The sequence below is a fragment of the Haliotis rubra genome, unplaced genomic scaffold (assembly GCF_003918875.1).
Source record: "Haliotis rubra isolate DU_JTF1 unplaced genomic scaffold, ASM391887v1 Scf2077, whole genome shotgun sequence".
NCBI classification, from domain to species: Eukaryota; Metazoa; Mollusca; class Gastropoda; order Lepetellida; family Haliotidae; genus Haliotis; species Haliotis rubra.
Window position 1 is genome coordinate 33847 of NW_025766089.1, and position 17223 is coordinate 51069.

The 17223-nt window shown below is 41.7% G+C and overlaps 1 protein-coding gene across 1 annotated transcript; it reads right to left on the reverse strand.

Moving 5' to 3' along the window:
* Positions 1–339: 339 nt before the first annotated feature.
* Positions 340–10115, reverse strand: LOC124276259 (serine/threonine kinase NLK-like). Its single transcript, XM_046711924.1, has 6 exons — positions 10088–10115; positions 9689–9802; positions 8750–8896; positions 1675–2018; positions 916–1075; positions 340–570 (listed from the first exon to the last, which is right to left on the reverse strand). The coding sequence occupies exons 1-6, from the start codon at positions 10113–10115 to the stop codon at positions 536–538; spliced, it is 828 nt and encodes a 275-aa protein (XP_046567880.1). The 3' UTR covers positions 340–535.
* Between the last annotated feature and the right edge of the window lie 7108 nt (positions 10116–17223).

Sequence of the window (17223 nt, forward strand, 5' to 3'; positions counted from 1 at the left end):
CAAAATGTCAAGAAAATGGTAAATGTACATAATCATTTGAAATTGTCTACAGTTATTAAAAGATTGAATACAAATTTTTGTATTTATTATTTATTTATTTCTACTATTTTATTTTGTATTTATTTTATTTTCATTTCATTTAGTTATTTGGGGGGGGGGGAAGAGGTTTAAACAAATAGGAAAAAATTGAAAAAGCAGTCTACTGTAGATCAAATGCGTGTTGTGGGTGTGTGCATGCATGTTGTTGTCGGGGGATTGCATGCACGAAAGTTAAGGTGTTTCAGAGAAAAGGTCTTTTTCCGCAAAACTAGTCATGGTTTTTAAGTCCAAGAGTTCGGCAGCTTGTCTTCCTCCGCGTCGGCCTTGCTCGTCATACCACTTGCTGTGAGGCTACATTGTCGGTGGTAGGGGTCAGCGGACTTTCGCCTCAGCAGCTTCTGACAAAGGCTGTACTTGATATCCTTCCCTCCACCTGGGGGCACTGGTTCCTTCAGCGAGATTTCTGATAGTGTTAGATCGGAGGTCATCAGGGATGTCATAAGGATGGTGGCAGAACCGTTGGCAGGACGACTGTGGAAAGAAACATGTAATCAGAACATACAGTAATGGCTGAAGATAACAAATATCAAAATGAACTAAAAATCCAGTTACATATATTGTGTATTGAATCATGGCTGAATCATGGTATGTGTAAAAACCTGGAATCAAAACCTGGCTGAATGAAACTTCCTTAAACAAAAGACATCAAACAGGGAAGGGAGGTGAAAGGAACAGCCATGACCCTGACCTTGATGTGACACAGACTGAAGCATTATTTTTGTAAATACCATGAATCAAACCCAACTGAATGAAAGTTCCAGAAACAATAGACATGAATCTGAGCAGGGAGGTGAAAAAAGCAGCTGTGACCCTGACCTTGACCTTGTTCTTGGAGCTGGATGTACAGCAATGCCTCCTCTGCTGTCAACCTGATTTTGGGATCTCCAACCAGAAGACACTGCAGCAGTTCATGGGTCTTTACAGGCAGGTCGGCTGTGATGCCCCAGACCTGGATGTAATTAGGATTCTTTGCAAGCTGAGGAAAAGAAGGGCAAAATGTGCTAAATGTTGGGTATGGCACAAACTGAATTGACACAATGAGAACCTTAATTACTGGAAAGTAGGATTGTATTGTTTGTTGTTTAACTCCGCACTCGGCACTTTTCCAGCTATATGACAGTGGTCTGTGTACAATCAAGCCTGGACCAGACAATCCAGTGATTGACATCATGAACATCGACCTACGCAGTTGGTATGCGATGACGTGTCAGTCAACCAAGTCAGCAAGTCTGACTATCTGATAGTCGCCTCTTGAGCCAACCATGGGTTGCTGGAGACCAATTCTAACCCAGATCTTTTGTGTGTGCGTGCATGGATGGGTGGGTGTTTGGGTAGGTGGATGGATGGATGGATGGATGCAGCACAACCATCTTTTGCAGGACAATCAAAGTATTGGAGGGTTTACATTGCCTTCTGTTCAATATTCATGAATGTGCGTGACAAATCTTCAACTAATATTCATCTGACTTTAAACGGAATTAATTTCTATTTCCATTTAACAAGCAGGCAGTATTTAACATAGAAACACTAAATTAGCACAACAATTGCCGTCCACTAAAAACGTCAAATACTCACATGGGCAATGAATTTTGGTCGAAGTGCAGCAAACTGCTGAGCACTGCACAAGCTCAGCAGGTCTTTCCACAACAGAAAGACAGTGTGTTGTCCCTGAAGCATGTAACAGATCGTCAGACCGAACGCAAACACGTCCGACTTGCCCGTGATGTCTTCGGCTAGGAAACATTCAGGGAAGACCGACCCCTTGGCAGCGTAGTACTGTCTGCTGGCTTCTGGGGACATGTACTCTGGTGTCCTGCCACCACAGCCGATTGCAGTCTCGGGCGTCTTGCTCGTTCCAAAATCTGTCAGTTTGATGACCGGTGAATTGTCCCCTTCATAAGCGATGCAAATGTTGTCCGCTGAAAATCGATATCATTGAAAATGGATGAAAGGTGACGGATCAAAAAGGTTTTTGCTAACACCCAACTATTCAAATACTCAAGGTTTACCTGACTTAACCTTCTATGAAAGTAGATAAAATGTAAAATTGCAACTACTCAATCACAGCCAACATGAACAGCATTTCATGGATAAAATGTGGATGATCACTACGGAATATTGCAACCACTAAACCTCCAAAACATTCAAGTTTTACCTGATGCAGCATTTCATGGATACAATGTGGCGGATTACTTCCTATTATTGCAACCATTAAACCTCCAAAACACTCAAGTTTCACAATCTTCTAAAGATGTCCACCTGTCCCTCCACAGAGATTTTCTTTTCGCAGTAAAAATGTAATTTTAGAGTAAAATTGATATTTTATACTTATCCTGACTCATGCTCTTTTTGCTTATCTTCTTCTTCTTGCGAACATAGTGGAACACTTGTATCTCCCTAATTGAAGCTCCCTTCAATGTAAAATCATTAATTAATACACCACGAGTTACCTCCCTTCCACAAGCGCGGGAACGAGGGCGCCACCTCTACCCATGTGCCTCACTCTCTTCTCATATACTGAGCCCAACATTTGAATTTACAGGGAAATCCAAAGTGTTATGTGGGGAGGATGGGAGGGCTTACCTCATGAGTCAGGATAAGTATAAAATATCAATTGTACTCTAAAAAATTACATATTTTTCCTTATCCTGACTCATGCTCTTTTTGCTTGTAGAATCCTACGGCAAAGGAGGTGGGAATATATAATACTTTGGATTTTAATAATTAGTGATTTGAACTGTGATGATTGTAATAACCCTATGGGAACTTCATAAAGGCACTGAACTGATGAATTCCTGCTGCTAACTTATCAGCTGCCATATAAAGGTTATTACAATGTACTTAGTATGATAAAGTATATATAACATTAATACAATGCTTAAGACTAATAGACTTAAGCTTGTTAATATGCTAGTATAAACTCCTTAGAGTTTGTTAGCTAAAATACTTAAGATATAAACATAGTACTAAGCATAAGATATGATTAAACTTAAGCTAATTATATAATAGTAAAACTCTTTAGAGTTTTTTTTTTTTTTGTTTTGTTTTAGTTAATATACTTATATGATATAGATATAATGCTGAGCTTAAGATATGAATAAGCTTTAGCTACATATATAATAGCAAAACTCTGTAGAGTTTGTTAGCTAATATATTTTTACAATATGAGTATAGTACTGTGCTTAAGATATAATTAACTTAAGCTACATATACAATAGCCAAAAACTCTGTAGAGTTTATTAGCTAATAGATTTATAATGTAACCATAGTACTAAGCTTAAGATAAGATTAGACTTAAGCTAAATGTATATAGCAAAAAACTCCTTAGAGTTTATTAACTAATATACTTTTATGTTATAAACATAGTACTGAGCTTAAGATATGATTAAACTTAAGCTATATATATAATAGCAAAACTCCGTAGAGTTTTGTTAGCTAATACATTTTATAATGTAACCATACTGCTTAAGATATGATGAAACTTAAGCTAATTGTATAATAGCCAAAACCCTTTAGAGTTTGTTAGCTAAAATACTTATATGATATAAACCTAGTATTGAGCTTATGAAGGAAACCTTAAGCTACATATATAATAGCAAAAACTCCGTAGAGTTTGTTAGCTAATACATGTTATAATGTAACCATAAAGCTTAAAATATGATGAAACTTAAGCCAAATATATAATAGCAAAAACCTCTTTTAGAGTTTTGATAGCTAATATACCTATATGATATAAACATAGTACTGCGCTTAAGATATGAATAAGCTTAAGTTACATATATAATAGCAAAAACTCCGTAGAGTTTGTTAGCTAATACATGTTATAATGTAACCATATTGCTTAAGATATGATGAAACTTAAGCCAAATAGCAAAAAACTCTTTAGAGTTTGTTAGCTAATATACTTATATGATATAAACATAGTACTGAGCTTAAGATATGAATAAGCTTAAGCTACTTATATAATAGCCCAAACTCTGTAGAGTTTGTTAGCTTATATATTTTTACAATATGAGTATAGTACTATGCTTAAGATATAATTAACTTAAGCTACGTATATAATAGCCAAAAACTCTGTAGAGTTTGTTAGCTAATGCATTTATCATGTAACCATAGTACTACTCTTAAGATATGATTAACTTAAGGTAAATATATAATAACCAACTCTGTAGAGTTGTTAACTTATATATTGTATGATGTAATAATCATAGTACTGTGATGATAAAAAGAACTTAAGCAAATTATATATAGCATGTAGCTATTTAGTACTGTTATAAGATAAGTAGAAATCTGTAAGATTGATTTATCTTCTCCGAGGAACTGTCAACTGTTGTGCGAGGACCATGGGATCGAATTGGTGGATACCTGAGACGTCCTCGGTGGTGATATCTCTCAGATAATGGTTGGCAACCACCATATCGGATCTCCAGAAATAAACCCTCCATTATTTCAAATAACATTTGTGTAGATCAATTGTAGAAGTTAGAGCTCTAATGTCATGAGTATTAAAAGCTCATGGAGGGTCGGATTGGGTCCATCCGTCTTGTATGCACGTAGTATGACAGTTCTGATCCAAACGGAGATATAGTACGTGAGACTTCATTCTGCGTAAGTTGATGATAGAGGAAATAATCTGTTGCATTTTTTCCCTCCTGTTTGGTTCGGTGGAGATAAATTTACAGTGCTCTTGCTGGCCATCGTGATAGAATCATCGTATCATGGAGTCCAAGTATGTCATCCAGGCGTGTTCATAAACCTCACTTGTGAGGTGTTGGAGCACTATATTCAGATCCCCAAGTTGGAGGGTGAAACTTCCGTTTTAATTCTCCAATCAGAAAGCTTAAGTAGGTTTACTAACCATCTAGTTGTGTTAGTAGCTTGATGATGAAATTCAGCTGTAGTCTGAGACGCTGTGGATTTAGATCCACTTGTATCCCGTCGTCTAGGTTATTCGCTGCGAAGTCCTTGACGATGTAGGTGCACAACCAGGTGTGTCTGTCCTCGTTGAACTTTATGTAAAATCGCCTGACTGCCGTGCCCTCGTCCTAACTTGACAGGGAGGTGTCTAACCTGAAGAAAGCAGCCCAATCATGAAGGTTCAGATTAACTGGACTGTAAGGAGGCTTGCTCGTTCACTGATATATAGTTGTCACTTGTAACGTAAGTCTTGAACTGTGAACTAAGATCGACTTCTGCGTAGGTCGTTGTCCAACGCGGTCCAATCAGAACAAGGCATTTTGATTCTGTAGAATACCCGCGCTGTGATGTCACCGGTGTAGCAGGAAAAAACCTTGTATAAAATCTTGCCGTCGTTGATATTAGCATAATCGTCGGTCTTCACCGTAGCTTCCCGAAGTTACCCGAGTGACCACGTGTTTCGAGGGTTAAAGGTAAACGCGCGAAACCTCCGGCGCGAAATACCTCGCTCTGTAATATTAATGCTGGGTAGGTTATTTTCCTGGCTGTCGTGAAAGTAACTTCAGTTTTGAATATAATTCCGACTTCCTTATATAAAGGTACAATAAACTTGCAAGTTGTCAGCTTGTAGACTGTATACATGAATGTATCGTCATAATTGTAGAATTAAAGCTGAACTTGTTGTACATATTTCTTCTCAGAAACTTTGACGATTATGAGTTATACTCGCTGTAACAAGGCTGCTGTTCAATTTCGATATTGAATTGTCTGCAGATCTGCGTAATGGTCACGCATGTAGATAATCGTATCGTAGTCCGGGATTGCATATTCTAGCAATCTATACGGAAAGGTTGATTCCTGTGAAGATCTATGAAACGTCGTTGACTAATTAATACAGCGACGTTCTGTGTTGTAAATAGCCTGTGCAATTGTCTTCGCGTAGGCTTATAGACGGCATATGGCATACAGTTGATAGACAACTTATGCGATGTCTTGAACGGACTGACGAGTAGCTATATATGACGAGTGGCTAATATATGGAGACCTTGGAGGAGATTTCCTCGGTGGACGCCGGAGACTTCGCGAAGCTCTCGAAGTATCCATTCTAGATTTTCTGTGTGAAGTAGACTTGGAGCCACTTAGCCTTCGCGAAGGTATCGAGTCAGAGCCCGATCAGTATATATATATATGAGCGCTTGCTTCGCGAACGACCTCTGTGTTCAACAGGAGTGAGTGAGTGAGTGAGTTTAGTTTTACGCCGCACTCAGTAATATGTGGGGTCGGTGAAGCGCTACTCCTCCGCGACGTCCCTTGTAACTGGTGAGGCTCTAGCTCCTTCGCGGAGGTGGCCTGGGACTTCCTTAGAGAAGTGTCTAGAGTCCGATCAATATATGAGCGTTAGCTTCATACAGGGTGTGGTTCTTGCTAGTTCTGCATAAGTAGAGCCGAGTAGATCATCCTATCATCTTCAGAAGTCGTGTCACGAAATCTGGTGATAAGAATCTCATTGATCGTTCTAGATCTATTAAGGCCAAGAACATACGCCTCTGGCGTTTGAACTTTTATGGCTTTATGGTAGACTGTGTCCACATTCTGTGGCACCGCAGCAATCGAGTTGATCGGAGGTAAGGTGATGGCATCTGCATCGTCTTCCTTTATCAGGTATGTCTGCGCCGAGTTGCCACTCTTGGAAGGTGAAGAGAGATCTAGGTTGTTTACCATCCAATATCGTATCTCAGCGTCTGAGAAAATGATGCCTCCATCATCTTCTATCCCAGCATCGCTGATGAGAGGTTGATGCTCTTCTGATGGTGGACTGTGTATATCTATCTCTATGTCGGGTGACGCTCGGGGAGACCTGACTGTAGACTTGTGTGCAGACTTGTGTGGTGACCTGTGAGGCGATCGACGTGGTGATGTACGAGGAGATCGGCGTGGTGAACGGCGAGGAGATCGTCTTGGTGATCTGCGTCTATGGGTTGACCTTCTCGGAGACCTGTGAGGAGAATGTTGATAGCTTCGCGAAGCTCTTGTGTAGTCAGGTGTCCTTCGCGAAGGCCTTCGCTAAGCTTCCTCTGCGTCCGGTCCTGGGGAACGGCGACTTGACCTTCGCGAAGGCTTCCGTGAGGTCTGGTGGTCTGAGTCCGCATCTAAGGATGAAGCCGAGGAAGGTGATGATCTATCCCGCTAAGGCTGTACATCTGGGTCCGCCGTCCGAGGTGGTCTCGCGACTTTCTTCGCGAAGGTGGCTTCGTCGTGGCTGCTACGCTGACGGGGGTGCCTCTGGGGTGTCGTCTGCGTTGGAACCTTCGCGAAGGCTCAGGCCTTGGGCTGGCTGCTTCTCCAGTCTGTAGTGGCCCTCCATCATGATCATGATTTGCCGCAACAGTTCATCTGGGATGGTCTGCGACGAAGTAGTCGGTGCCCTCTCTGCGATGTTAGCGGCGGGGCCCTCAGGGAAGTCGTCTGACGTCAGTGTAGAGACATCAGGCTGCATGGCGATCTCTGCTGATGTCACTGTAGCTGTCTCCGGTCGCTTCTTGTGGCATACGTCGGGGATGATGATCGGCTGATCATCGTAGAGGCCCAGTTCAGCGGCTGGAACAATCTCGGTTGAGAAAGTCCTAGTAGACTTCGTTGATTTCCCCTCAGAGGTCGACGCTGCCCTGGGGGTGCGAAGTCTGCGTTGAGTGTTGGTAGCGACGGGACCCTCAGGAAGATCATAGAATATCAGCGTTGGTACATCAGGCTGCATGTTGATCTGCGCTGACATCACTGTTGCCGACATCGGTCATTCTTTTGATGTACATCAGGTATGATGATCGGCTGATCATCATACAGGCCCAAATCTGCGACGGGAACAATCTCGGCTGAGAAGTTCAAGTAGACTTCGTTGATTTCCCCTCAGAGGTCGCGTTGAGATGCAGTAGAAGCCCTCTAGTCTTCGGCTGCGACGATGGGATGTCTGGGGAAGCAGGACGCTTCTTGGAGGCGGCGGACTACGTCCCACGCCTCTCCACCACTCTAGCGGAACACCAGACGGGAGGGGGGTCGACCAACAGCAGTAGACTGGCGAGGGGTTCAGGTGTATCAGTCATGGCTAGACTCTGCATACGCGACCTATCTGCTGCGCGTCTCAAACGCAAAGTAATTATTTATTAAAGGCAGAATTGGATAAATTAGTACCGCAACTGCAACGTGAATAACATGAAACATGGCGCAGTACAGCTAGGGCATATTAAATGCGGATCAGCAGCAGAATAAAAAACGTAATGTGCAACAGTACAGAATTTTTATCAACGTAATCCACTGAAACAACACGGCGTCCCGTGAATAAACAGTAGAAACACGACTAAATATCAATATATAATTGTTGAAGGATACTAGCTAAACCTCTATAGATGTCTATACGAGGTAACTAACTAAATATAATCAAAGGATATAGTGTGTCGGGAGACACAGGCGCTCTCACGTCCAGCTCACTGGGCGAAGAAGGAGAGAGTGAGGCACATGGGTAGAGGTGGCGCCCTCGTTCCCGCGCTTGTGGAAGGGAGGTAACTCGTGGTGTACTAATTAGTGATTTTACATTGAAGGGAGCTTCAATTAGGGAGATACAAGTGTTCCACTATGTTCGCAAGAAGAAGAAGATAAGCAAAAGAGCATGAGTCAGGATAAGGAATTATGATTTTAATGTGATTGCAAGATATATACATGTATAGAATATACTACTCACGCTTGATGTCGTGATGCAGGATCTTAAACACGGTGTGCATGTAGGCCAGGGCTGAGAAGCCCTGCATGGCCATCCTCATCACGACGTCCGGTGTCCACCGCTCCCGCCAGTTGGCATTGGTCGCAATGAAGACTGACAGGGACACACCTACAAGGTCAGCAAAATGTGTGAGTGAGTGAGTTTGGATTAACGTCACTGTAAGCAATACTCCAGCAACATTAGGGCAGGGAGACACCAGAAATGGGTGTCACAAAATGTACCAACGTTGGGTATCGAACCCGGGTCTCTGACGTGACGAGTGAACGCTTTAACCACTAGGCCACCCCGACACCCCAAAAAGCATTAGTGACTCCTGGACATAAAACAATTTGCCTTTGACACACTCAGCCAGAGAAAAACACTATTTTTGTCAAAAGTTTCGGCTCATAAGTTTAGAGGTATTTTGGGATTGTATTTTCATAATATTTTAAATTCAACAAACATAAACTAAGCCTTACAGCCCCATCCTCTTTACTTGACATGCTACAGTGCTTCAGCCAGAATTTTTCTGAGTGTTGCCAACTGCCATCATAACTACTAAAATGTGTGCCAATGCAGTTGAGACTTTTGCCATTCATGGTAACCATGGTATAGAAGACCTGTGGATTATATTAAATGTTGTGCCAATGCAGTTGAGACTTTTGCCATTCATGGTAACCATGGTATAGAAGGCCTGTGGAATATATTACTTGTTGCGCCAATGGGTGCGCTCTAGCATTGAAAAAAAAAGTGACACTGCATATTTTTTAATGTCAGTGGCACAATGGCTTGCCTGGCTGAAGTACTGCATGATATCATAATGATTTTCATCAAGGGCAGAAATTTAGTACCATTTTGGTGACAGATTCAGGTAAACAAAATGGACTGACAGGAGGTCAAAGGTTGAACCCACCAGCATACCCATGAGGATCTCATGCTGACCTTCCCGGAAAGATGTAGCCAAGGAAACCTGTGATGTTGGGATGGCAGGAGTGTTCAGCACTTCAACTTCCTTCTTCGGAATCGAGCAGAAATCTAGCAACAAATACGGCAGTCCACACTAGTTTGTTTCTTTGCATTTGTGTTTGTTTTTGCCGAATGCAACAGTCGGCAATAGTCCAGCTATGCGGTGCCAGTTTTTAAATAATCACAATTGAGAGATTGATAGCACGAGCATCAAAACATGCAATTGGAACATGATGCCATGTATTACCACTTGAACATGTTGAAAACATATTTACAGATGGTTTGAGTTCAGTAATTCAATAAAACCCTTGACATTTCTTTAACCACACTACAATGGCAACAAAATATGAATACTTATATTCACCTTCTTGTTCACATACATCTTCCCAGACCTGTGTTCACAGAGGTCGACTTGGCCAAACCCTCCACGACCCAACTCTTTAATAACCTGGAATTCTTTTCCATGTTCCTTGTGGAGATGGCTTCATGCCCTGAAAATGGGGAGATAATTTCAGATAAATGACAAATTATGTCAGAGGCAGCAACAGCAGCAGCAGCAACAGCAGCATCTCCATCTCTCAACAACAACTAATTACAAATTTAATTTGTACACTATTTTTCATTCATTGTAGATCTTTTTTCTGAAAATGAAATAAAAAATCACTTTGAAATACTATTTTTATTGAGACTTTAATCATGAAAATAATTACAAAATTCCTGACTCAAAACAGAAAAAAACTCACTCTGTCCAAAAATAACTCCCATGTTCTTTTTTCTGTTTATTGAACAACAGCGACACATTGTTGTTGACCCAAGCACCACGCACCTGTGCAGAAGTGAATGAAAAACACACACTTTGTGACAACTGGACCTCAACATGACCCTGGTATCTTACAGGCTCGAAAAAGGTTTACGAATATTTAGCAACAATCAAGCATTAAGTCAATCACATGTAGTTACAATTCTGTGTGTGTGCGTGCGTGTGCGCGCTAAATCAACATCATCGCGATTAATCTTGAAAATAATATGACTTTCCCTCAAAAATCGCAAACCGAAACATGAGTCTCATTAACCAATTCAGACAATGACCACTTTTCAGCCGATCCGAATTTTCTCGTGTGAAAGTGAAAAGAGACACTACAAAGGCAACTATGAGTTACAATGAATTCCAATTCTTTGTTCCATAAGAAAATGGTATTTTACAATATGAATTTTAATTTTAAACCGTAATAAAATCCTATTTCTATATTTTAGCAAGGTTTTAGGGGAGCATGATCTAACTTAAAGACGTGTCATAGACTGGACCCTGTTTGATGAGCCCAAAATGATTCACACCATTTGCTCAATTGGCTACACCTGTTATGTGTTCCTTTGCGCATATCCGATGTATTTTGTAACGCAAGCAAATGCGATTGATATAATATTAAGTCCAAAATTCGTTGATCGCCAAACGTTTCGCTCAGCTGCCGGGTCTCGTTTGGGAATTTCAACGAATTCCAGATTTCCGCTTGTCAGAGCACGCTGAATTATGGTATTACCGCCAAAAATTTGACGGGCTTCGCAAGGATTAAAAGGAGTGTAGTGTTGCAATAAACAAGCAGTTTAGACGTACTCATATAGTAGTAATTGATTAATGCTTACATATCCAGTTGAATGAATTGGTCTCAGTACCCTGACTGGTCATTGTCCTAAGTTGTGCACAGGACGTGAAACCCGTCAGCAGGAAACGAGAGACTGTTGGTGTAATCACTGTTTTGACTTGTTGGTTTCTGCCATGCGATGGCTAGGATAGATGTGTTGTAGAGTTTGAGATGATTTGCGGTTGGCTGCTTTGGTATCTTAACTTCGCATTTCAAACCTTATAAATTCGTCGTGTCGATCATTTTCTGAGTACAGACAAAATAACTGGTCTAATTTTTTTTCTATTTCTTTGATAAGGAGGTTAATAATGTAGGTTTGAAACCCGAAGACCTATTTCTCATCCAGCGAACTTCGGTGGATTTGAGACCGTATATATCCCACAACAAAACTGTTGAACTTCTCCCCCAGTCCACAACATAGCCACAAAGCGGTAGCCGTCAAGGGTCTCCATTACAGATCTAGTGTATTATTAACACAGGCCAATTGCCAACGCGATTGCCATCGATATGAAGAAGTGTTTCTCAGTGAGCATCCAACCAGTTGGAGGGCATTTCCAAGTTTTTCATAGTGCGTCAGCCTGACGTGGTAGTAGAAGTAGCAGTCTTGGGCAGGAGTTGTAGTAGCAGAAGCGTTTCTGGTTTGTTGCTTAACGCCGCACTCAGATTTTTCTCGCTATAAGGACGATCAACAATCTGTACAAAACAAATCCAGTCTCGACCGGACGATCCAGTGACTGACATCATGAGCATCGCAATTAGAAAACGATGGCATGCATCACCGACATTGAACCACCACGCGGGTCCCGTTAGTCACCTCTTACGATGCCAGCATGGGTTGTTGTAGACAACCAGTGAGTGAAGTTTGGTTTTACGCCGCTTCTTTAGCAATTTCCTAGCAATATCAATGGCGGGGACACCAGAAATGGGCTTCACACATTGCACTCAAGTGGGGAATCGAACCCGTCTTCGCGCGTGACGAGCGTGAACGCTTTACCATTAAAGGCTAAACCCACCGCCCCTGTAGAGAAGTAGTGGTAGTGGGGAGGTCTTTAAGATATGTCACTTGTAACGATAAGTATCGAAGGTGCAAATAATAGGCATCGAAAAAGAAATGAAACTTGAACTATAATTTTTGTCGATATCTATTATTATTGCTATTTCTCGTGAACGTAGGGAGACTTGTAGATCTCTTGGTTTCTACTCGATCCATTGTGACGTCAGGTTTCCAAATGACAGCAGATTACATCCCTGGAATGTCGGATACCGTCCACAGATCGAGTTCCGCCACACCCGCAGATAGCCATGTCAGCGAGCAGAAGACAGATACACCAGTTCTTCTGGATTGTCGCCCCTGCGTGTTCTGCTACATATAGTTACATAAGAGGTCTCTGGTTACATGTACAGCAGGTGAAGTACTGTTCCTGGTCACCGTCAGATCAATAGATGTACTTCTGACACTGTGCGAGACATTCACACATGACGTGGAGAACTTTATCCCCTGACAGTAAAGGAAGCATACGGATCTCGTGCCGATTGGCTATGGCCTGCTGGAAATGTGATCACGATTGAGCGGATACTGGAAAAACATACAAACACGCACGCACGCACGCACGCACGCACGCATCGCACGCACGCACACCCGTGTGTTTACAATGGCATAGGTACTTGTTGGCATATTCTAACGCATCAGCGTAAGGAAAACTAGCTACCACGTTGGATCGGGTGGTCAGGCTCGCTTTGACTTGGTTGACACACATGTCATGGTATAGGTCCAATCAGGGATACTCTGGCTAACAGGCCTTATAGAGGTCTCCTGGTCACACTGAATGTTGTCGAGTTAGGACATTGAATGAACAAACACATCGGTTACAGTTGTTCGAGATAACGTATATATCACATCGTGCGGGGCTTCGTGTGCCTGGCTATAGTGTTTAATACACCAAATGACGCCGGCGATATACAATAATTTTTGTTCCACACATTCGTCACAATAAGGAGGGAATGCAACATGTAAAGATTTTTAATAATACGCATCATGTATACCTATCACAATTGTATGCTTAGTTAGCTTGTTTTTCTGTTTAATCCGTATCTGTGCAAATGTTCCAGCTATATGGCGATGGTCTGTAAATAATCGATACCAAATAATCCAGTGACCAACAAAGTACGAGCATTTCGATCCACGCAATTGGGATACGATGACATCGTGTCATCCAAGTCAGCGAGTCCGACTACACCGGATCCCAAGTTGGCCGCCTCTTACGACAAGCATGGGTTAATGACGATCGCCACCCTCGTAGCGTACGGTTTGAGCGTGAACCTTCAGTAACCCTTCGGCACTCGCCACAGTATTCAAGCGGTCTGTAAATAATCGAGTCTGGACCACAATCCAGTGATCGTAACAGCAGGAACATCGATATACGCAATTGGGATAGGGATGTCAATATGACTGACTAGCGTAAACCATCTCTAGAACGTCAGACAGAGGCCAGTGGTGTGACGAAGATATGTCTTGATTAGTTTGAGACCTTCCCAAGGCTCTAGGATCGCGGGGTAGCATAGTAGTTAAAGCGCATTTTCTCGTCACAGTGATGACCCGGTTCAATTCCAAACATGAAGCCTGTTACTGGTGTCCCTGTCGTGACATTGCTAGAATATTGCTAAAGGCAGCTTAAACTCACCCACTCACTCACCCCAGGTGTCCCTTTACCACAGCTGTAGTTCTAGATAATTACAGAGTTAACATTTTGCAAAATGCTGAGCGTAAACAAACATTCACAAACTCGTTGATATATTTAATACATATAAATGGAAGTTTTACACCTCCCTACCTTGTTACTTCATGGTTACGACACTACCACACACGCACACATATTTATATCATCTAAAGGTGCTATGGGTTTCCTTTGCAGATAAAATGTTCTGCCCAATCCCAACCGAAGACCCAGGTTTGATTCCCATATGGGTCCACCTTTATGCCAAGTTTAGCTATCACCCGCAACGCCATATTGTTAGAATATAACTGCAGGCATACATGATCCCTTCAAATGGATGAGTGGCTAGTAAGGCATCTATAGGGTGCCCTTGTACAAAAACGACCGCCTTCGTGGTGTAGTGTGTGTTAGAGCGTCCGCCCTGGAGAGCGGAAGGTCGCGGGTTCCATCCCCGACCGCATCATACCAAAAGACGTTAAAATATGGTACTTGCTGGTCCCCGCCTGGCGCTCGGCATTAATGGGTACAACAAGGACTGGTCGGCTTGGAGTCAGTATAATGTGTCTGAGTGGGGTATTCATGTTTCACTGCGGCATGGTGTCTCAGTGGGCTAGCACTATAAAACCAGCTTCCAGTCTGGGCTAGTACAAGCAGCCCTCTGATACACATACACACGCATGCATGTCGTCATATGAGCGAAATATTCTCAAGCACAACGCAAAACCCAGTTTCAATTCCGCTCACCACACTTGTAGCAAAACAACCTTAGCAACCCATGTTAAGGTAGCGGAGTTACCATCACTTTCAGCCCCAGAGACACAGCAGCCACAGATTGCTCTGTTTCTCTTGCTGGAATTCAACAGACTCCTCTTAAGCGTAAGCAGAAGCATTTTGTATTCAAGCACAGAACAGCACAATTTCATATTTCATGGGTTTTTTTGTACATTATTAACTTTTTCAAAAAATATTACACAAGAAGACAAAGTCATCAATATCCCCCGCAATGGCAAAAATACTCTCTACATGATTATGTCTACGAGTTATGATTATGTGGAAATATTTAGGTGTGTATATAGGAAAAAGTGGAAGGAGAGTATTGAAAGGTTTTAAAGTCTCGTCTGTGCGAGCACTATCATCAATTTCAGTCTATGTCAAACCTCGCTGCCATGAAACGCTAAAAATATTTTATTCAGAATTCCAAAACGACCAAAAAGGAACCAGTACACCACCAGGCCTACTGGGGTTTGGTAAAGAAGAAGTGGCACCCGTTTTAGAGGTTCAGCTCCGAAAAGAGCACTACCACCAACTCAGGCTAAGTCAAACTTGTTGCCACCGAAAAGCTATAAGTAGTTTATTCAGAATTCCAAAACTACCTTCAAAAGGCAACTAGTACACCACCAGATCTTTATCTAAGTGCCAAGTTTGGTGAAGAAATAGTGAACGGTTTTAGAGTTCTGCTCCGGAAAAGAGCACAACCACCAATTTTGTGGCTAAGTCAAACTTATTGCCATGGAAACGCCAAAAATATTTTATTCAGAATTCCAAACTTACCAAAAGGCACCAATACACTAATTAGATCTATCCATGTGCCAAAGTTGGTGAAGAAATAGTGAACGGTTTTAGAGTTCTGCTCCGGAAAAGAGCACCACCACCAATTTCATTCTGTCGAACTTGCTGTAAATGGAAACGCCAAAATGTTTAATCCAGGAATTCAAAACTACCAAAAGGCACCAGTACAATTGTACCAGATCTATATCTATGCGCCAAGTTTGGTGAATTGAAATTTTGAACGGTTTAGAGTTCTTGCTCTGGAAAAGTCAAATGTGCACAGACGGACGCATCGGATGGAGTCCATTTTAATACCTCGCAAAACGCCTTGCGGGGATAATAAAAACACATTAAAAAGACTGAAACACCTTATCATCAAATGCTGGATTATTACATAAAAGTGTGAATACACTTTCTGATAAATCTCAAGGTACCTGGTACAAAACAAAAGATAAACAGGTAAACTAAAAAGAAGAAAATGTAAGCTAGCATGCATTTCTCAAAATAGGAGCACTTATGTAGGAGAGCACTTAAAACTGACAAAGCTAAGATAAGAGCACGTAAAGATGATAAGCATCTCTAAATAGGGGCAGATCTTAATTCATTGATGATCTCTACACAGTAAAGATGTGAGGATCCAAATATCATTCGTCAGTTTGTATCTCAAAGACAGGGAAACCACTCAATTGTAAGAATCTTTGACTCCCCATGTTTCATCGTACACAGAATCAACAACTTCTACTTTTAAAGCACTATGGTTTAAAAGCACACTAACACAATGGAAAACCACATACAAAAACAGTTTATGCATTATTAATGATAAAGAAATTAAAACTGATATTTTCATTCCACAAAATGTCAAGAAAAAATGGTAAATGCGTAACATAATCATTTGAAATTCGTTCACAGTTCTTAAAAAGATTGAATACAAATTTTGCATTTATTATTTATTTATTTCTACTATTTTATTTTGTATTTATTTTATTTTCATTTCATTTAGTTATTTTTTTTGGGGGAAGAGTAGTTTCAAACAAACAGGAAAAAAAATCTGAAAAAAGCAGTCTACTGTAGGATCAAATGCGTGTTGTGGGTGTGTGCATGCATGCTGTTGTCGGGGATTGCACGCACGAAAGTTAAGGTGTTTCCGAGAAAAAGGGCTTTTTCCGCAAAACTAGTCATGCGCTTTTAAGTCCAAGAGTTCGGCAGTTTGTCTTCCTCCGCGTCGGTCTTGTTTCGTCATGGACTCACTTGCTGTGAGGCTACATTGCTCGGCGGTAGGGGTCAGCGGACTTTCTGCCTCAGCAGCTTCTGACAAAGGCTGTACTTGACATCCTTTCCTCTCACCTGGGGTACCCGTTCTTCCCAGCGCAGATTTCTGATAGTGTTAGATCGTGGAGTATCATCAGGATGTCATAAGCGATGGTGGCAGAACCGTTGGCAGGACTTTACTGTGGTTAAAACATAATCAGAACATACAGTAATAATGGCTGAAGATACATAAACGTCAAAATGAAACCCAAAACTCCAGTTGCCATGTACGGCTGAACTACACGAACCGCGGTATAGGTAAAAAACCTGGAATCAAAAC

What these genes read in the sequence shown, in the direction of transcription:
- LOC124276259 (XM_046711924.1), bottom strand. Translation starts at nt 10,115, where the DNA reads ATGTATGTGAACAAGAAGGTGAATATAA. An exon ending in GAACAAGAAGGTGAATATAA is followed by an intron (nt 9,803 to 10,087) that starts GTATTCATATTT and finishes ATTTGTTGCTAG; the next exon opens with ATTTCTGCTCGATTCCGAAG. An exon ending in CCTGCATCACGACATCAAGC is followed by an intron (nt 2,019 to 8,749) that starts GTGAGTAGTATA and finishes ATCGATTTTCAG; the next exon opens with CGGACAACATTTGCATCGCT.